We start from the raw sequence: 22487 nt of genomic DNA on the forward strand, positions 1-22487 counted from the left end.
CTTGCACTCTGACCTTTCTGAGTTGCTTGGAATTCCTTGAGGCGTTAGCTTGTTTCATTCTGTACACGGATTTCCTTCTGGACTGTTTCATGTTTCTGCTTTTCTTATCTCTAGCTATATTCCCTCTTTTGTTTCCACATCAGGCTCATTTCATTCTGTGTATCATTCTTTTTTTTTTTTTTTTTTCTTTTGAGACAGTCTCACTCTATTGCTCAGGCTATCAGGCTATCAGGCTAGAGTGCAGTGAGGCAGTCTTGGCTCACTGCAACCTCCAACTTCAGGTTCAAGCAATTCTCCTGCCTCAGCCTCCCAAGTAGCTGGGATTACAGGCATGCGCCACCGTGCCTGGCTAATTTTTGTATTTTTAGCTGAGACGAGGTTTCACCATGTTGGTCAGACTGGTCTTGAACTCCTGATCTCAGGTGATCCACCCACCTTGGCCTCCCGAAGTGCCATGTGTCATTCTATAGAACTGGTTCCTGATATTCCCAGGGAATTCAATTCATTCTTTGCTACCCCTTTAATTAGTATGTAGCTATATTTTAGCCCCAATCATACTGTATTTCAGTGATTTCTTTATGCGTTTGTCTTTAGTAAACTGTGGCCTCTTTAAGCTCAATTTCTGTGTATAAATTGGATATCTTCATCATGCAGCAGAATTCCTTCCCTGTCTTATTCACTGGTTCCTCTTATTCTGAATGCACTTCAATATTGAAGCTCTCCAAGATTCGGTTTTTGGCTTTCTTTTCTTCTCCATATATTACCTGGGTTAGAGATGGCGAATGGGTTTCATCTGACACATAGTAAGCCCTCAGTAAATGTTTGCTGATGGTGAATGGTTATGATGGGGTGAGGAAGATGAAGCTGTAGTGGTAAATCAGGGATACTGACAGCAGAGTTAATAAAGTTGGAAAAGGATTCAGAGAACAGTAGAGATGAGGGAACAGAAGATAGTGATCAGAGGAGAGAATTTTAATATCTGAGATCATGTATGTGGAGTAATCCTGAGCGACGATCACATCCCACTATGTCAAGCGCATTGAGTTTGAGGAACATCATTATATTGAATTTAGCAATAAAAATGTAATTTGGCTAATAAAGTTAATATAAATGAAATAATTAGATGAAACATAGTTATTCTGAATAGAATTCACAGTATACGTGACAGGAGTTTGGTGTGGGGACATTGCTGTGGGTCTGGGCAGTTAGTGTTGATGGCTTGCTAGTAATTGTTTTGAGCCAGTCATTATCCTCGTAGGACTAGTAATGTTTGGGTAAGTAGAAAGCAGGACAGGGTGTGTGACAAAGATGATTATTAGAAAGGTCAGATGAGCCTCAAGTCCCTCATCTATGTTGTTGCAGTCAGCCTCATCATTTCATATTACTTCTGCATATTTGTGGGGTTTTTTTTTGTTTTGTTTTGTTTGTTTTTTTGAGATGGAGTTTTGTTCTTGTCGCCCAGGCTGGAGTGCAGTGGTACGATCTCAGCTCACTGCAGCCTCTGCCTCCCAGGTTCAAGTGATTCTCCTGCGTCAACTTCCTCAGTAGCTAAGACTACAGGCGCGCGCCACCACACCCGGCTAATTTCTGTATTTTTGGTAGAGATGGGGTTTCACTGTGTTGGCCAGGCTGGTCTTGAACCCCTGACCTTGTGATTCGCCTGCCTCAGCCTCCCAGAATGCTGGGATTATAGACGTGAGTCACCGCACCCGGCCTTACTTCTGCATATTTATTGGTCAAACGTGTAGTCCCTCTCCATACCCTTTATTATTGTCTTGACATGTTTATTAATAGTGCCCCCCCCATTCTTCCATTTTAGATAATAAATTATATGATCGTGCTTCTTACACCCAGGAAAGGGAGTTTCCTGAAGAGTCATGCTAGTCATATAAGCAGGCAGGCCTATGTAACTCTCTGCTTTTGTGTATCTGCATACATCTTTTCCCGTGATTCCCTCCCTGTCTTATTGACTGGCTCCTCTTATTCTGAATGCCCTTCAATATTGAAGCTCTCCAAGATTCGGTTTTTGGCTTTCTTTTCTTCTCCATATATTACCTGGGTTAGGGATGGCGAATGGTTTCATCCGAGGTGGTCGGGTGCAGCAAGAAGAGAGTCATCTGTTAGTCACATCTGCTGTGGAATCAGGAGTAGAGAGTGGTAGCATCATGCCAAGTGTCTGCCATTCTAGCCTGGGCAATCATGTCTGTATCACACATAGCCTTATCTTTAGGTTCATTTAGGTTCAGTGGCTGAATTAAGATTGCCATTTGGACATCCTGCTGATTCCTCAAATTCAGAACACACAGAACAGAGTAATCATCTTGCTTCATCCACTGTTTTTCTAGGAGTCCCTGCCTTTTGCTTTTATCACCATCTCCCTGTACTTGCAAAACAGGAGCCAGGAGTCATTTGAGACTTTGTCTTTATCCTCTCCTTGGACAACTAATCAGTCAAGTTATGTTGATCCTACTTCCTGATAGGTTTCAAGTTTTATCTTTCCTCTTCATCCACATTGCCACTGCTTTAGTCCAGCTCATCTCATCTTTCACCTGGATCATTAAAGTTGTCTGCTATTCCGTTCTTTAATCATACTCACCCTTAATTTATTCCTCACACGGCAGCCAAAGTGTTCTTTCTAGAAGAATAGTCTGATTATGTCCCTCCTGCTTAAACTAAGGAGTGAAATTCTCTCTTCACAGTGTTCCAGGCCTCCTCTCCATCCCTTTCTTCTACTGGAGAGCCATTGTTGATTTGTGTATTTTCTTGCAAAACTTATTTTTTGCAATTACATACACATAATTAATACATAGATATACATGGCTGTATTACATGAGTATGATCATATATTCAGCAATTTGCTTGTTTTTCATTTAGCAATATCCTGAAACTTTCTCTATAAATGCATATATTGCTATATCTACTGCATTCTTTTTAAACAGCTGCATAGGAAGCTGTACTGTGTATATATTATGATTTACATAAGCCTTTACTCTATGGATAAACATTTAGGTTGTTTCCAGTTTTTCATTATTCTAAACATCTTTGTAAATAAACCTTGGCACATGGGAATGAGTATAGGAGAGATTGTTAGAAGTGGAATTTTAGGATCCATAGATAAAAGCTGGACATTTCGATAAGTGCTGTCCACTTTCCTTCCTAAGAGGTTGAAATGATTTTTACTCTGTGTTTATCAGGGTATGTAAGTACCATTTCCCTTACAGTTTCGCCTCTACTATGTTGTTATCTATGTTTTAACCTTTTTGTTATTATATGGGCAAAAATGGTATCTCGTTGTTTCCAATTTTGGATTACCTTACTAATGAGATTTAGTAGTTCTTCATATGTGTATAGGGCGTTCACATTTATTTTTTTGAATTTCATATTTACATGTTGTACCTAGATTTCTATGAGGTTGTCATTCATTTCTTTAGAGTATTTGTTGGAGCTCATTTTATGCTGTAGATATTTAAATATTCCTCCAAAGAGTAAGTTCTCGTTTGCCTTTGTTAATGGTATATTTTAGTAGAGAAGTTTTACTGATTTTTTTTTTTTTTTTTTTTTTTTTTTTGAGACAGACCCTTGCCCTGTCATCCAGGCTGGAGTGCAGTGGCGCAATCTCGGCTCAGCGCAGCCTCCTCCTCCTCGGCTCAAGCGATTCTCCCACCTCAGCCTCCCGAGTAGCTGGGACTACAGGTGCATGCCACCACACCCGGCTGATTTTTGTATTTTTACTAGAGATGGGGTTTTGCAGTGTTGGCCAGGCTGGTCTTGAACTCCTGACCTCAAGTGATCCACCTGCCTCGGCCTCCTGCTGGGATTACAGACATGAGCCACCATGCCTGGCAAGTTTTTGTACTCAAACTTGTCAACCTTTTCCTGTAAGCTTTAGCTTGTAAGGAAGGCATTCCTTACCCCAAGATTGTAAAAATACTCAATATATTCTTCTAAAACTTGTGTAACCATATTTTTTATGTTTAGCTATTAGGTCCATTGAATTTGTTTTTAAAATGGATGGTGTGTAGTAGTGGTCTTTATTTTATTGGTTTGTGAGTAGATAGTTGTCTCAACAGTTTCTAAGTTCCTAAAGTTATCTCTAGCTAAGAGACTTGGAGGTAGTCTAAAGCAGGCCCGGATAGTCATTTCACAAATTAAAACTCTTCTTTTGTCCTTTTCCTCTGAACCTGTTTAGTGTACATTTTATTTATTTATTTATTTTTCTTGAAACAAGGTCTCAGTCTGTTACCCTGAATGGAATGCAGTGGCACAGTTTCAGCTTACTGCAACCTTCGCCTCCCGGGCTCAAGTCATCCTCCCACCTCAGCCTCCCGAATAGCTGGGACTACAGGCACAAGCCACCGTGCTCAGCTAATTTTGTTTTTTTATTTTTTGTAGAGACCAGGTCTCGCTATGTTGCCCAGGCTGGTCTTGAAATCCTGGGCTCAAGTGATCATCCTGCCTCGGCTTCCCAAAGTGCTGGGATTACAGGCTTGAGCCACCACACCTGATCTAATTTAATCTAAGCCAGAACAAGACTGCATATGATGAATGCATCTTTTTCCTCAGTCTTTTCTTACCTGATTGGTAAAGTATGTTTTTCAAAGTATGTTCCTCAGAGACCTAAAGGTTCTTAGGGAGGAGGGAGCACCATCCCCTTTAATGCTTCAACTACAGCAGCTTCACTGAGGTCTCTTCTATACATTGGACTTCCATGTAAGGTTCATTTAAACAAAGGTCTCATACTGAAAATGGTTAAAAACATATCATCCTTTCTTACCTCAGGTTCTTCAGAAGAGTGTGATCATTGGAGTGATTGAAGGTGGAGATGTGATGGAAGAGAGGCTGAGGTCAGCACGAGAGACAGCCAAGCGGCCTGTGGGTGGCTTCCTTCTGGATGGTTTTCAAGGAAATCCAACAACCCTGGAGACTAGACTACGCTTGCTGTCATCAGTCACTGCAGAGCTGCCGGAGGACAAGCCAAGGCCAGTGTTCAGTTAGGACACAGGCCGGCCTCAAGGGATGCAGGGCAGGAGTGCTGGCTGATTGTATATTACATAGTGTCTGTGCATGGGCATGCCTTTGATGTTTTGATTATGTCCTTTCTGGGCTGAGTCTGCCAAGGTGCTGAGGCAGACTGTAAGGGGAGTTTCCATCAAGGCTGTCCTGGCCTTGATTTCAGAATGTAGAGTAGAGGATAATTGCCATTTGAATTATGTTATTTGATCCTCCTAAGTGAGAGCAAGTATTATACTGTTTCCCCTCATTCTTGTGCCAATTACAAATATTGTTGTTATAACATGGTACCTGGAGACCAAGTGTAAAGTCACATGGAACTCTGGTTTAAATCGAGGAAAGTTGAGGACAGATCTAGGATGACTAGTGAGAAGATGAGCTCCACCAAGAACTTAAGAAGCTCTTAGATTTGAGGCCGGTAGTGAGTGGTGTCAATTTTTGAAATTGAGGGGACTGACAACACTAGTAGGATTGGTTCTTACGTTTCCATAAATTGCAGGATTCACCTTGTGCTGATAAGAAAAGATGATCTGCAAGATTTGAAGCTACAAATTCTGAGTTTCTGAATGCAGCTGATGTCGTATTAGGCTACCCACATTTTTTTAATGGTTTGTTATCTTAATGTAAATATTCATGCTTTTTTCCTGCATGTATATTAAGAAGTTTGGTTGTGGGGTGCTGCTCTATAGTCCTCTAGAGCTGTTGGATAGTATATAATATTATAATATGTGTAATTTTACTACTTTTTTTTTTTTGAGATGGAGTTTTGCTCTTGTTGCCCAGGCTGGAGTTCAATGGCATGATCTTGGCTCACTGCAACCTCCGCCTCCCAGGTTCAAGTGATTCTCCTGCCTCAGCCTCCTGAGCAGCTGGGATTACAGGCATACGCCACCATGCCTGGCTAGTTTTGTATTTTTAGTGGAGACGGAGTTTCTCCTTGTTGGTCAGGCTGGTCTCGAACTCCCAACCTCAGGTGATCCGCCTGCCTTGGCCTCCCAAAGTGCTGGGATTACAGGCGCGATTTTACTACTTTTTTAAAGATCCAGGTACAACTTGGAGGAAAGCACATGAATCTTACATACAGCTCAATTAATTTTCACATGTCTACACTTGTGTAAACACTACCTAGAACAAGGTATTTCCATCACCTCAGCCAGCCTTTGATCCCCAATTTTAACCTAGTTCTTTTGTGTTCATTGCTCCCTCTCCTGTACTTGTTTCACTCTGGTGCACATAACACTTCAGCACTAGTATTTCTAGACATTTTCTGGGCTTCTTCATGTTAAGTGCTCACAGATGTCTGTTACTGAATTTGAAAGCTGGATTGTTTTTCTTTCTGTAAGTGTGTAGAAATGCCAGCTTCAGTTGGATAGGAGTTCTAAAACATTACATTACTTGAAGGAAACTGTAGTCAGGAAAACCAGCATGTATTTATAAGAGTTCTGCTTATTTAATATTACATGAGCCTTTTTTTTTGCATTTCTGTGCCAGTTCGTAGAAAGGGGCTATAGGTAGAAAAACAAACATAAAAAAGAGCAGCAGCCAGCCAGCCCTGATTTAGTGCATCTCCACATCTGTTTTCATGGAGTGGCAAAACCTGGCTGAGTGCTGTTAATAGTCTCAGAATGCCTTACCTATTACAAGTTGAGTATCCTTTATCCAAAATGCTGGGGACCAGAAGTGCTTGAGATTTTGGATTTTTTCAGATCTTGGAATATTTGCAGAGTACATACTGGTTGGACATCCCTAATTTGAAAGTCCAAAATCCAAAATTCTCCAGTGAGCATTTCCTTTCAGTGTCATGTTGGTGCTCAAAAAGTTTCAGATTTTGGAGCATTTTGGATTTCAGATTTTCGGATTAAGGATGCTCAACCTGTACCTTGGAAAACACCATCTTATTCCACAGTGCAGACTTTTTATTAATGGAGAAAATATAAAGAAAGTCAACTAGATTCTTAGATCCTATGGCCAGAGGTGAAATCCTGACAGCAAGAGTTGCTTTGTAAATTAACTTATGAGGGATATAGTAGATTAAAATGTCTTCATTGCACCAATTATGAAAAATTATTATAGGCAAAATACAGTTAAAACAAGCAAAATATTTCAGCAAGAAATAAAGCACACAGCTTTGCACTCCTAAAAAATCTATATAGTGTATAGAAGATAGGCTATAAAGGGCTATAAAGTTTAGTTTATGACCAGGGAGGTTGTTCAGAAAGGATGATAGTTGAGAGGAAACTAACCTTTATTGAACTTCTCTCTGGGATCAGAAACTATACTATGGGCTGGGCGCGGTGGCTCACACCTGTAATCCCAGCACTTTGGGAGGCCAAGGTGGGCGGATCACCTGAGGTCAGGAGTTCAAGACCAGCCTGGCCAACATGGTGAAACCCCATCTCTACTAAAAATATAAAAATTGGCTGGGCGTGGTGGTGGGCGCCTATAATACCAGCTGCTAGGGAGGCTGAGGCAGGAGAATTGCTCCTGGAAGGTGGAGGTTGCAGTGAGTCAAGTTTGCATCATCGCACTCCAGCCTGGGCAACAAGAGCAAGACTCTGTCTCAAAAAAAAAAAAAAAGAAACTGTGTGCTTTTTCAAATATCTCATTAATCCTCACAACAATTCTGTGGGGGTATATATTATTTGCTCTTGTTTTTAAGATTAGATAACTAAAACTCAGAGAAGTTAAGTAATCTTTCCAAAGTGACACAGCAAATACATAAATGACAGAGCTAGGATTCAAGCCCCAATTTTTCTGGCTCCAAAGCCATATGTTCTTTCTGCTACATGTTGCTGTCCACTGCCTGCCACTCTAACCATGATTGGTGTTTTTCATTATTACTATTTTTTTAGTGCCTTGTTCATTAAAAGGACTTTCTGATTTCCTTCCTTGCATTGTCCTCATGTCACTGTTCTTATTGTTACTTTTACAGGCTCATATCTGGTGTTAGTCGGCCAGATGAGGTGCTCGAGTGTATTGAAAGAGGAGTGGACTTATTTGAGAGTTTTTTCCCTTATCAAGTAACAGAGCGGGGATGTGCCCTGACTTTCAGTTTTGATTACCAGCCAAATCCTGAAGAGACACGTAAGTCTTTTGAAGTTTATCTTATCCTTAAGTTTCTTCCATTTCCTATTAATTTTTGGCTTGAGTCACAAGACAGAAATATGTATATATAAAGCCAGTCTTTTACAAAACTACGTCTCTGTTTCTTATCTGTGTGCTCTGGCATGTTGGCACACAAATCCAGGTACTTAATACTATACATGTAGCTCATCAATATTAGGATGTGATTTTATAGTGAAAAGAACCAAGAAAAACAAAACCTCCTCTGTTAACAGCCTGAGAAAAGAACATTCAGAGTGAATTGTGATGAAAATCATAAGAAAACCTTTGAACTGCTTGGTAAAAGTTAACTTGTTTTCTCACAAAAGAGTTTTTGTCTTTGCTTTGCAAACCCTATGCTATTAAAATACAGGGAGACTCATGATCCTCTGATCCTAGTGTTACTTCTTGCATTTTTTTTTTTAATACACCAAGCTTTGAAAGCTGTTTTCCTCTGCTAATGTTGCTTTGAAGGACTGCCATTTTCTTTTATTGTTTAGTTATCCAGAAGTTGAGAAAGTCAGTTTCGGATTCTAACACTTAACTGGAGGTAGAAAAGGAGCTAGGATACAGACTTTGGTCTGGAGTTGCTTGAAGCAGGTTTTCAGGAGAGTGTCTCCTGCCCAGTCTTCCCTCTGGCGTTCAGAAATGACCTTTCCTTTCCTTTTCCTGCTGTCCTTGGAACTTTTCCTTAACCACATCAACCTTACATTTGAATAGGACCAGAAACTTCCTTAAAGGTTCATTTTATTCCTCACAGGTAACTAAAATTTCATTCAGATGTTATACTTTTATGAAGCAACTTAACCATTAATCTAAATGGAATTACTCCTGGAAACAAAATAAATCAAGTTGATCAAATTCTTAAATATATAGGAGGTCAATTTTACTGTCCTTTTAGACAGACCAGAATATAATGTGTGTGGATAGGTATACCATTAACACTATAAATTTTCACATCTTCGTTTACAAACTGAATTATTTCCACCAGAACAGAGGTAACTGTTAGTCATTCAGTACCAGGAATATGCAAAGCTCTAAAAAGAACCTGATTTGAGTTCTCTGTAAAGAACAAGGTCATTTTTGGCCAGAGAAAGCCAAGTTTCTTCATGATTAGGAAAAAGGAAATAGTTTGAATGTTTAAACAAAGTATTATTAACTCTGTGTGTGTAGTAAATTAAAATCCTTTGCCAGTTACATAGTGAAAATTCCAAAGAAATTACCTGGCAGCAATTCTCCCAAATAACAAGAGTTTTCTGAAATGTCAGGACTTAAAAAAAAATTATTTTTCAGAAATAAGGTCTCACTCTGTTGCCCAGGCTGGAGTGTAGTGGTGTGATTATGGCTCACTGCAGCCTCGAACTCCTGAAAAAAGAACATTCAGAGTGAATTGTGATGAAAATTATAAGAAAACCTTTGAACTGCTTGGTAAAGTTTAATTTGTTTAACTTTAATGGGCACAAGCCATCCTCCCACCTCAGCCTCCCGAGTAGCTGGGACTACAGGTGCATGCCACCATGCTGGGATAATTTTTAAATTTTTTGCAGAGACAGGATCTTGCTGTGTTGCCCAGGCTGGTCGTGCACTCCTGACCTCAGGTGATGCTCCTGCCTTAGCCTCCCAGAGTGCTGGGATTACAGGCATGAGCCACTGCGGCCAGCTGAGGGCTTCATTATGGTTTCCCACATCAGCATGCAAATTTATGGGAACAAAATTATAACAGCTATGTGCCCAGTGCTCAGGTTGCTTCTCTTATACCTTTGACCTTGATAAAATTACCCTCTTAAGACCACCTGTCCTTCTGGGACCAACACTGAAATTTGTTATCATTTGTTCCCAAAATACCCCTTAACTACTTGTCCCTGTTCCAGGCAGTTGGCTTTTTGTAGAGTAGCTGGTGTTTCTTTTGCTGTGCAAAGCATGTTTTTTCTTAAAGCAGAGAATTGAAGGGAACAATTCAGGTTGCCATTTAATTCTGTGTAGTCTGGGTTCCCCAGAGGGCCAGAGTCTCCATATAGAATACATACATTAAAACCATGTTCTACTTCAATCTATTTGGAATATAGGTAGTTCAAAGCCCAGTATATTTGCATGTACATTATGATAAGGGATAGTGATAACCCCACCACACACACACACACACACACACACACACGCAACCAACTGTTAACTTTTGTTGGTTTATTTATTTATTTTGCCCAGGCCGGTCGTGTACTCCTGACCTCAGGCAATCCTCCTGCCTTAGCTTCCCAAAGTTTTGGGATTATAGGCATGAGCCATCACGCCTGGCCACCAATGTTTTTAAATTATTTCTTGAGGATACGATTATATGTTATATACTTGTAACTATAATTTGTTTAGATATTATTGAATCTCTAAATTGTTTTGGTGTTGTAGATAAGAGGACAGTGACCGTCTTGGAACATATTGCTGTTTTCCTTTTCTTGTGTGATTTCCTTAGGATAAATTCTCAGGAGTGAAATTACAGAGTCAAAGATCATGAAATAATAACTAAAATATAATGTTTCCAATGGCCGCTTCTTATCTGATCATCATTCAAGCCTTTTTATTGGTTTGTCCTTCAGTACTACAACAAAATGGAACACAAGAAGAAATTAAATGTATGGATCAAATAAAGAAAATGGAAACAACTGGTTGCAACCAAGAAATAACATCATTTGAAATTAATCTGAAGGAAAAAAAGTAAGAAATTTTTAAAAGTTTGGATTTTGCTTTCTGACTTCTGAATTTTAGTCTGTGTTAAAAGTTTATGGGACAATTCTCAATTTATGATTTCATAAAATGTTAATAGTTGGGTATTATTTAGGCCTTTTCAAATTCAGTTTCAAAAAAATTCTTTTTATTTTCTTCAGATGAATTTGTAGACTTTGTCTTGTCAGAAGACGAGAGCCAGGTAATGATTGCTTTAGAAAAGCTGACAGAAAGGTTAGACCAAATCCATTGTTTGGCGTCTTTTATTCCTTTAGAGCGTAATAAGGAGTTCAAGATAAAACACAACAAAGTTTTAAATTGTACGGTGCTTAAGCCATCTTTGTTAGATACAGGCTATAAATCTTACGTAAAATATTTATCTCTATAAAGAACAAATTAAGATACAGATTGAATTGAATATCCCTTCTTCAGAATGCTTGGAACCAGAAGTGTTTCAGATTTCTTTTCTTTGTTGTTGTTGCTGTTGCTGCTGTTGTTGTTGCTGTTGTTGCTGTTGCTGTTGTTGTTGTTGTTGTTGTGTTTTAGAACATTTGCATTATACTTACCTGGCTGAACATCCCTCATCTGAAATCTGAAATGCTCCAATGAGCAGTTCCTTTGAGCATCATGTTAGTGCTCAAAAAGTTCTGAATTTTGGAGCATTTCACATTTTAGATTTTCAGATTAGGAATACTGAACCTATATCTTGTAATTTTTGTATTTGTCCAAAAGTGGTATTCATCAGTGAACCAGTGAGTGATTTTTCTTTGAGTCTGATGCACTCACTTTAGTGCTGGGGTGGGTTTTTTGTCTTACGTAAAAGAAGATCCTATGGCTTGTGACTTACTTATGTCTATCTAGTGATAGTACAGACTTGAGAGTTTATGAAAGAATGTGAAAATCCTTGTTCTTACCCATATTCTGTTGGAACTCCTTTAATTGTAGGTCTGAAATGGTGATGTCTACCTCATTTGTCTTCTTAAAAAATAGCCAAGGAGATAGATTTGTTTTTGTCTTTCTTTTACCCTTTTTTTCTGTCATCCACTGACTCTCAAATGATTTATTTATGTTTTTAAAATTTTAGGGTAATATAAATGGTTACTACTAAAATTCTCTTTATGTTATAGATTTAATTGGAAATTGTACTATTATTATCAGCACTAGACTTTTAAGTTTTTGAGATTTGTAGACAAATTCTAGCACTGCTCTTGACTGTGTGACTTTGGTCTGGTCAATTCACTTTTTTCTTTTTTTTTTTTTTTGAGACAGAGTCTGGCTCTGTTGCCCAGGCCAGAGTGCAGTGGCACGATCTCGGCTCACTGCAACCTCTGCCTCCTGGGTTCAGGTGATTCTCCTGCCTCAGCCTCCCAAGTAGCTGGAATTACAGGCATGCACCACCATACCTGGCTAATTTTTTTATTTTTAGTAGAGACAGGGTTTCACCATGTTGGCCAGGCGGGGCTTGAACTCCTGACGTCAGTCCACTTATTTTTAATAGTTGATTAAAGGTTAACACCTGGCCAGGCATGGTAGCTCACATCTGTAATCCTAGCACTTTGGGAGGCTGAGGATGGAGGATCACTTGAGCCCAGGAGTCAAGACCAGCCTGAACAACATAGCAAGATCCTGTCTCTAAAACGTTATCTGGGCTTGGTGGGAGGCTGAGGTGGGAGGTTGCTTGAGCCCAGGAGTCCGAGGCTGCAGTGTGCTATGATTGTGCCACTGCACTGCACTCCAGCCTGGGTGATAGAGCAAGACCCTGTCCCCCCGCCCAAAAAAAGTTAACACCTATGCAGTGCTTAGGCTTAGTGTGTGCCCAGCAGTGTTCAAGTCCTTTAACTATACTAATACATTTCATCTTTGTAACAACTGTCTGAGATAGGCACTGTTATTACCTTTGGTTCATGGATGAGAAACAAGTCACAGAGAGATGTTAAGTGACTTGCTCAAGTGAGTTGTGAAGCCAGGAATCAAATTCATGCAGGGTAGCTCCAGGACCCTCCCTCTCAACCCCCATAGTTATCTTCGTCTGTAGAATGACAATAAAAATAGTTATCTCCAAGAATGAATGTGAAGGTTAAATGAGACAGTGTATGTGAAAGTGTTTGGTAAACTGCAAAAAGCTGTGTAAGTAGAAGTCTACCATGTCTTTTGATAATAATTCTGGTGGTAAGTGGGAAAGAAGTGTCATTCACTTCTCTCCTAAGTGTCCAACACTTAGAAGTGTTTCCTAACATTATGTGCTTTTACAGTGTGATTAGTAATACTCAACATGAGTGAGTGACCACGTGAATTTCTTCTGATGCTCCTTTGTAACCCCAGACTCGGAGTTTGCATCAGTCAGAGAAAAACTCCAGGGTCTCCCTGACTCATTGTGTTCTTTGTTAACTTTTTTTTTTCTTTTTTGAGACGGAGTCTTGCTCTGTTGCCCAGGCTGGAGTTCAGTGGTGCGATCTCGGCTCGCCACAACTTGTGTCCCCCGGGTTCAAGCGATTCTCCTGCCTCAGCCTCCCGAGTAGCTGGGACTACAGGCACGCGCCACCGTGCCTGGCTAATTTTTGTATTTTTAGTACAGACGGGGTTTCGCCATATTGGCCAGGCCGGTCTTGAACTCCTGACCTCGTGATCTGCCTGCCCCGGCCTCCCAAAATGCTGGGATTACAGGCGTGAGCCACCACACCCGGCCCTTTGTTAACTTTTAACCATATTGCCATTTTAAGCAGGTGCACAGCACTGAACATTTGCCAGTGATGTTATTAACCACTGGTAACTTTACCAGCAGAATAGATAGCTGAGGTTGTGGATTTCTTGTATTCCGTACTTTCTGGAATGTCACTGTGACTTCTTTCTTAGGTACCAGGAGGACTTTAACCCGCTGGTGAGAGGATGTTCCTGTTACTGCTGTAAGAATCACACTCGGGCATATATCCACCATCTGCTGGTGACCAATGAGCTGCTGGCCGGAGTCCTGCTTATGATGCACAACTTTGAACACTACTTTGGGTTTTTCCATTACATCCGGGAAGCACTAAAAAGTGACAAACTGGCACAGTTGAAAGAGCTCATCCACAGGCAAGCATCTTGAGATCTTGCAAATACAAGTCTCACTCTTCACACTGAGCCTGTACCACTGTCGTAACATGGGAAGACGTGAAGAAGAAATAATCTGAGCTTTAATTATTTATATTTGGACATAAGGTCTGCTAAAATAAAGAATATTTGTACCAAACTGCCCACATGAGGGTGAAGAGATTTCCTCAAAAGACTTAAATGACCTGGATTGATCAGAGAGAATTGAACTGTGACCTTTAAAACTTCTAGACTAATTCTTTTAGTTGATAGAGATTCATTTAGTCAAAGACAGAAGCTTTAACTGTGAGGGCACAACCTTGAAGTGGGAGTGATGAGATTCTGAGGGACCAATGAATTGGATTGAGGGTTGAGGGGAAATGGTGTGAGACACATGGCATCTGAACATATGCCTGTTGATTTGAGAAGAAATCTGGCTGGTTTGAGGGTTTCCTTTAGTTCACCCTCATACTCTCAGGAGACTCTTTTGGATACTTTTGTCTTCCACCCTGCCCTGGCAGTGCAGCCAATCAGAAATGGCTCTTGTGACTTAACTGGGCTTGGATATCCCTGGAATGTGGGGCTTGAACATTGTTTCTGTGATCATCTGTCCCAGGTCACACTCCTTCATTTGACCACATGGCCTATTTGCAACTTCTTTTTAGAGCCAATGTAATTGCCTGTTAGGAGCCAAAAGTTTGCCCAGCTGCTTTCTTCTGGTTGTACAGATCCATTGTGGTCTGCCTTCCAGGCTCATTAATAGTCTATGTAATAACTGAAGCGCTATCTCTTGTGAAGATTCATTCTCAATGTGTTCACTTGGACAGAGCCTTGCCTGGCCTAACGATTAGAGGATTAGTCTCCATCCTGCTCAGATATGACTCCTGGGCAATTCACTTAACTTCTCCATGGCTGTTTCCTGCTGAATAAATAGGGACAGGCATAATGGATAGGAATGAATGAACTTTTAAGGTACTGTCTAGCTCTAAAATTTGAAGAACAAAAAGTTTTAGATTAGAGTCATAGCCTTAATAGCCCTAATTGTCATCCTGGGAGACAGGCAACAGTAGAGATATTTGGGAGCCTAAAGAGAGGTTTGGCCTGTGGGTTTTTAAGTGGTTATTGAATTGGTATCAGGAGATCCTGAGGCTGGTAGGGGAAGGTAATTCTTTCTAAGTTATCTCTGTATTTTTCAAGTTTTCTATAAGGAATACACATACACCCACATGCACACACCATAGTTTTTATACAGACAGCAATAACAAAACCAAAAAGATGCCCCTTTTTTTGTAGGGATAAGAAATACATTTGTTTTATACTTCTATGCTATATTTTGCTGTTCAAAATTTAGTGGGCATTACTTAATATTGTTTCTAATTATTTTGTGGCTGCTGTATGTTTTATGTGTTGGGAGCCCATTGTATTAGGCCGTTCTTGGATTGCTATAAAGAAATACCTGAGATGAGGTAATTTGGTTTTTTTGGTTTTTTGGGGTTTTTTTTTGAGACGGAGTCTTGCTCTGTCACCCAGGCTGGATTGCAGTGGCGTGATCTCGGCTCTGTGCAACCTCCACCTCCTGGGTTCACGCCATTCTCCTGCCTCAGCCTCCCGAGTAGCTGGGACTACAGGTGCCCGCCACCACGCCTGGCTAATTTTTTATATTTTTAGTAGAGACGGGGTTTCACCATGTTAGCCAGGATGGTCTCGATCTCCTGACCTTGTGATCCACAAGACTGGGTAATCTGTAAAGAAAAGAGGTTTAATTGGCTCATGGCTCTGCAGTCTTTACAGGAAGCATGGTACTGGCATCTGCTTGGTTTCTGGGGAGGCCTCAGGAAGCTTACAGTCATGGCAGAAGGTGAAGGGGGAGCAGGCACATCACATGACAAAAGCAGGAACAAGACTCAGAGCAAGAAGTCACTTATCACCAAGGGGATGGCCCAGGCCATTCATGAGGGATCCACCTTTGTGCTCCAAACACCTTCCACCAGGCCCCACCTCCAGTATTGGGGATTACATTTCAACTTGAGATTTGGGTGGGAACAAATAGTCAAATTATATTACCCATCTACATGGTTTTCTTTTTCTTAGTATGGGAGTGTCCATGAATAAATTCATGGGCATCCTCATAACTCTTCCATGAATGGCAAGGGGTACTTATGGAAAACAGTTTTCCAAAGATCTGATTGTTTCGAAACGTGTTAGACTGGACTTGTTCAGATGTTCATATTTTTGTTCAATGCTAAATGCATCGTTAGGGGAGTAGTGGTAAATATTCCAGAATCCATATGAAATTCATGAGTTTATTTATGTCTAAAACACTCAAAACTGTGTCCAATATTGTTCAGTTTCCTGGGTCTTTTTCTTATTAGCACATTTGAGAAAAATATTCCTTTCCTTTATTGTAGTAAATCTATTAAAGGCAATAGCCAATAAAACATTTTTAATTTTAAAAATTTACTGTGTTTGGCTTTCTGTAAATGTAGTAGGTCTGTTAAACAAAATATTAAATTTCCATAGTACCAGAAATGTTCTAGAGATTTCTCATTGGAAGAAAAAAATGTTTATCTGTATTCATTGTTTTGAGAGCATCCATGATAAATGTAAAATCCAAAAAGGAGATATTTAATTATATACATTATGAAGATTCCCTTATCTATCTTTATTAGTCTGTTCTTGTGTTTCTATAAAGAAATACCAGAGGCTGGGTAATTTATAAGGGAAAGAGGTTTATTTGGCTCACAGTTCTACAGGCTGTATAGGAAGCATGGCACCAGCATCTGCTCCTGGTGAGGGCTTCAGGAAGCTTACAATTGTGGTGGCAGGCAAAGGGGAAGCTGGTGTATCACATGGTGAGAGAATGAGGAGGTCCTAGACTCAAACAACCGGATCTCATGTGAACTGAGGGAGAACACACTCATCACCAGGGAGATGCTGTTAAGCCATTCATGAGGGGTGTACCCAGATACCTCCCACCAGGCCCCACCTTCAACACTGGGGATTACATTTCACCATGAGATTTGGAGGGGACAAACATCCAAGCCATATCACTTACCTCTTTAAGTTATATAATTACGAGCCTTAAGGCCATGCTAGCACATAATAAAAATAATAATCACAATCTATGGAGTATTTTAAATGTGCCAGGCATCTTGGTAAATGCTTTTCATATATAACTATTGACTCTTAGAGCATGGCTGTGAGGTGTTGCTATTGTCCTGTGGGCTATATGTGCTAGTGCTAGTTATTCCCTACTGGAAAAGCTGAAGCCAACTATTTAAGAACTGAATTTTAAGAGGGTTGAGTAGCCTGCCTGAGTGCCTACCAGATATTTCAGGAAAGTTACATAGTTTGCCTAAGGGCCTACCACTACTCAGCTCCCAGGTAGACTGTAGCTCCGCAGTTATCCACTGTACTAAATAAATTCTTAATTTTGACTTGCTTCTGGTTTGAGGGGGCTAAGAGAATCAGGGACTGCAGAGAGGGGCCTCCTGGCCTTGGGGTATTGGGTGCTTTAGGAACTTTGCTGCAACTTGGCCTTGACTTCAGCTTTTCCAGTAGGGAATAGCTAGCACTAGCACATGTCCCGTGGTACCATGCTGGTATTTGTAGGTGCTCAACATGGGTTGCCATTCCACATCCTCAAATTTCTCCCCCCTTGCCGGTTTGGGACTGTAACCACACCCTGAATGGTGTTGAAATGTTTGGGTACAGTGATTAGTTCAAGTGGACTCAGGTAATCAACTGGAGTCTGAGGTTTCATATATTTTGGGGGAGATTTATTTTGTTACTCCTTGGAATAAAGAGAAAATATTCTAAAACATTTTTTAAGCAAATACTTGTGTAATGAAAGCATTTTAATAAAAATTTCAAACAAAGACCATCAAAGGGTCAAGGCTAGAATGGAAAGCAACTATCTTATCCAGGGTGTTTTTTCTGTAGAGGCAGCTTGGAGCTCAGTAAGAAACCACAGAGTTAAATGATTACCCTGTGCCTTCCTGATTAGGAACAGGCTGCTCTCTGCAGTTTGATTAGTCTTGCTTGTAACTATGGGATTATAGCTTATTAAAACTGACAGTGCTGTGTAGGGCAGGGAGCCTGGAAGGTCAAACTTCCATGCTGAGCCAGCCACCAGCAAGGCTCTGCCTTTACCTAAAAGTTTGGTATAATTGGCAATCATTTTAATATCCTTTTTAATCTCTTCACTTTCTTTTCAACCTTTGTGTCTCTTACTAATTTTACACCTTTTCTTTCCTTGCTTCTTCACGAGGTTCCCTGATTTGTGAGCACAAAACCCAAATAACAGTGGGCATAGAATGAAACAAGCCCAGTGTAAGCAATGTGAATTAGCGTAATCGTGCACTCTTATTCCTCCCGAAAATCCTGCTTCATGCCCCTAGTTCAGGTGTAAATACACAGCATCCTGCCCCCGCCTCCACCACCTTTTATTCTCAAAAGTGCTGGCCAAGTTAAATGGTCACCCTAATGTGAGGGGTAGAGATGATCAAACTAGAGAACAGGTGTTCCAGCTAAATGGGACAGCTGATACCCACCTCCAGCTAATTGCTGCTGTGGCTCCGGTGCTGCCAGATATTTCAGTCTTTCAGGAGAAGCCAAAAATCTGGGTTTTCAGGTGAAATTTCACAATTTTTAAATGCTGGGTCAATTTTTAAACAATATTCTGCTAGCCAGACAAAACGTGGGGGTGCCTAGTTTGCAACCTCTGGCTTAAAATCTGGAAGAAGGGCTTTGGTATCTTTAGCATTTAAAAATTTCTCAACAACTGATTGCAATATACAGAAAACATACCTGTAGTTTCTAGTTCCTGCAGCTGTTTAGATTCCCACATTAAGAGAGCCCATGTTGTCCCATCTGCTTTGCAGGATCCCCAGATAACTCCCAGAACCGTTCTAAATCTGCCAGAAGAGAAGGTATGCAGCATCTTATTCAACCTATTTTATGCAGGAGCAATTTTAAGCCTGGAGAAGAAAGATTAACAGTCGGCGCCCCGTGCGCTGGCTCATGCCTATAATCCCAGCACTTTGGGAGGCCAAGGTGGGTGGATCACCTGAGGTCAGGAGTTCGAGACCAGCCTGGCCAATGTGGCAAAATCCTGTCTCTACTAAAAATACAAAAATTAGCCGGGTGTGGTGGCACGTGCTTGTAGTCCCAGCTACTCGGGAGGCTGAGGTTGGAAAATCACTTGAACCTGGGAGACGAAGGTTGCAGTGAGCCAACATCGTGCCACTGCACTCCGGCCTGGGCGACAGAGTGAGACTCTGTGTCAAAAATAACAACAAAAAAGAGAGCCCATGTTGTCCCATCTCCATTGCAGGATCCCCAGATAACTCCTAGAACCATTCTAACTCTGCCAAAAGGGAAGGTATTCAGCATCTTATTCAACCTATTTTATGGATGAGAAATTTTAAGCCTGGAAAAGAAAGACTAGCAGTTGGCTGTGTCTTTCCTCTTGGGAGTGTCTTAGTTCAAGCTGCTATAACAAAATACCATAGACTGGGTGGCTTAAAACAAAAGAAATTTATTTTTCACAGTTCTGGAGGCTGGAAGTCTGAGATGATGGAGCCAGCGTGGTTGAATTCTAGTAGGGGCCCTCTCCCTGGTCGCAGACTGCTGTTGTCTTTTCATATCTCCACATGGTGGAAAGAAGGGTAGAGAGCACCCTGGAGTCTCTTTTATAAGGGCACTAATCCCACTCATGAGGACTCCACCCTCATGATCTAAATTACCTTCCAAAGGCCCCACCTCTGAATACCATCACATTGGAGTTGGGATTTAAACATAAACTTTATTTCTTTTTTGAGATGGAGTCTCACTCTGTTACCCTGGCTGGAGTGCAGTGGCGTGATCTCAGCTCACTGCAAACTCTGCCTCCTGGGTTCAAGTGATTCTCCTGGCTCAGCCTCCTGAGTAGCTGGGATTACAGGCACCCACCACCTCACCCGGCTAATTTTTGTATTCTTAGTAGAGACGGGGTTTCACCATGTTGGTCAGGCTGGTCTCAAACTCCTGACCTCGTGATCTACCCGCCTTGAGGCCTCCCAAAGTGCTGGGATTACAGGCGTGAGCCACCACGCCCAGCCTTCAACATAAACATTTTGTGGGGACACAAACATTCAGTCCATAACAAGGAATTTAAACATGCACACATTTCTTTCTAGTTAGCATTTTGGCACTCCTAAATCTCACCACCTATTTTCTGTGGGGCCTGTGCCCTTCTAGGGTCAGCATCGATTTCCCAGTATTCACTTTCCAGTGCTTCCTTCTGGCCTCACAGGACCAGCTGGTACAGGACATAAGATAAGAGCTCCTATTGCACCTTCTAGCATTAATAGCAATAGTCCTTGATGACACCGTGAAATCTCAATTACTGTTTGTCAAGTGAACGAATATTCTGAGTAGTTGAGGCATTCTCTTCCTTATTTTGGCCAACTGAGTGCTGGTTAGAAGTGACTTGCACAGCACTATGTGGTAGGACCTATGTGAATGTCAGTGGTGGTTTTATGTCACTTTATGCTAGGCAAGCTCCCGGTGACCTGACACATTTTTGGTTTTTTGGATTTTTTTTTCTGTTACTTGGTACTATTATCATCTTTTAGTGCTGGCCTCAAAGCAATTTCCCTTGCTCTGACAAGAGGAACTCAGAATGAACTTTCCTTTTGTTCTCATTTCTCACAATCTACTTTGAGACCAGGTCGGAGTTGCCAAGGAGTTCAAACGGCCGATGCTTCCCAGTGTGATTCAGAGGGATTCGTGAGTCCTTTCTGCACACTATTCCTAATGCTCACCTCTCTCCCTGAACTGCTCTCGCCTGCTGTCGGCTCCTTTGTCTGCGAAACACATTTTCTCTTATTATCACCTTGTTCCCTGCCTGCCTTAGATAGTTTCAGCTTGTCTCTTAACATCAAGATGTTGCTATTAACAGTCTTCTCTTTCTTAACAGCTTAGAGTCACTTCCTTTTGTTCAGTCCTTTTCCTTTTCCCTCCCAAACCATGTAATCATCTCTTTCGGCCTCAAATAAAAGTTGTATAACCATTTCATAACCACTGCTTTAGAGTTGCTGTCAAAAAGGCACAAGAAGGAGGACATAAAAGTAAGGGGAGAGAAATCAAAAGGAGAGGAGGTGAGGGATACTCCAATAATTGAGAAACAGGGCGTGTGTGCATCTTCAGAATTCTCCTTTGTTGATTAGCCCTCGAGACTGACCATAGCAAGCTCAGTGGTCTGGTGAAATTTTCCTCTAATTTTTATGGACAGATGGGAAGCTGTTCTCCCCTCCGAGGCTCTGTTTTCCTTCCAAATAGTTAAAATATTTTCTTTGAACTCTCCCAGAATCATTTATTTTTGTCATAAATCCATTCACAGAATCCAATTACATAACAGATATGAGTTTTCCACACCCCCAAAAAGCTAAAATATTTACTCACATTTTCCAGCATTTTCCATTTTCTACTCATTTATTTTTTAGTTTAACAAAACTTAAATAACATTTCCATCACAATTCTATTTATTGTTCCCCCACAATGCTAGCTGAAAATACCAACTGGAAATGTACTCCATTCCCACATAGTAACTGCACTTCAAAAGACAAGAGAGTGACAAAGTATGTCCAATTTTTTCTTTTTTACACTTGAACTGATTTTGGTTAGACTCTCCAGTTTTACATTGTTTTTTGTAGAAAGTTCAGTCATATTGAAAAAGTCAGTTCCACTTTATATTTTTTCCACCTAAACATTCACCTATTGCCACAAATCCAACATGTCTAAAACCAAATTTACTATCTTCCTTCAGTCAGACTAGTTCTGCACTTCAACTTCCTTGCACCTGGCTTCCAGCCAAATCAGCTGGAAACCTTACTCCTTGGATGAATGAAGTAATACATAGAAGGGATGGGTATAAGGCATTTCAAGGAGGATCAACAAGACTTGGTGACTGACTCAGAGGAGGCAGTTAAGGCCTGACTCAAGGAAGATTACCACCCATCCTGCCCCTCACCTCCTCCTTGTCCTCCTCAACTCCACTCTCTTCCTCCTGTACCAAGGCTAAACTGGCAGCCTGAATTTCTAGGGCCGCCATAATCTGAACCTAACCAATTGCCGTGGACTTTTCGACTTTTCCTAAGTGGTCATATCCTAATCCTACCCATTCTCAAGGTCCAGCCCAAGACCCAAACCTTCCATAAAAACTTGCTTTTCTAGAATTCTAGAGTCTCAAGATTGGAAGAGGAGAGGCTTCTATTCTGATTTCCTTTGTTCATAAAGGCACCAGCAACCAGTGCTCTAGGCATCTGATTTAGTCAGTGCTTCAGTTCTGTGAGCCTCATCTTCCAACCAGACTATCAGCTCTGTAAGGGAAAGATAATCCCTCAGCATTTGCCGTGTCTGCACCCTCACCCCTGCCCCACTGAAATTAAGGGAGAATGTGTGATTAATTTTCTTCTCATCATGTGTCTGTAGTATGTTCTCTACTTCTCCATCTTTAACACATCACTTTATCTGTTTCTTTTTTCATTATAATTTGTTCAATTCTGTCTGTGCCTTATCCATTACCTTCTTTTTTATTTTTATTTTTATTT

At 40.9% G+C, this 22487-nt stretch overlaps 1 protein-coding gene across 3 annotated transcripts in view; it reads left to right on the top strand.

Annotated features, from left to right (window-relative positions):
* Positions 1-16349, top strand: part of QTRT2 (queuine tRNA-ribosyltransferase accessory subunit 2) — a 31607-nt gene extending 15258 nt beyond the window's left edge. For all 3 annotated transcript variants that reach the window (XM_054483022.2, XM_054483023.2, XM_054483021.2), the window contains 4 exons: positions 4780-4979; positions 7943-8094; positions 10698-10815; positions 13678-16349. In XM_054483022.2, the coding sequence (XP_054338997.1) occupies positions 4780-4979; positions 7943-8094; positions 10698-10815; positions 13678-13909 (702 nt within the window). In that variant the 3' untranslated portion in view covers positions 13910-16349. The remainder of the gene's footprint in view (positions 1-4779; positions 4980-7942; positions 8095-10697; positions 10816-13677) is intronic.
* The last annotated feature ends 6138 nt before the right edge of the window (positions 16350-22487 follow it).

This window comes from Pongo pygmaeus, chromosome 2 (assembly GCF_028885625.2).
Source record: "Pongo pygmaeus isolate AG05252 chromosome 2, NHGRI_mPonPyg2-v2.0_pri, whole genome shotgun sequence".
Classification (NCBI taxonomy): domain Eukaryota; kingdom Metazoa; phylum Chordata; class Mammalia; order Primates; family Hominidae; genus Pongo; species Pongo pygmaeus.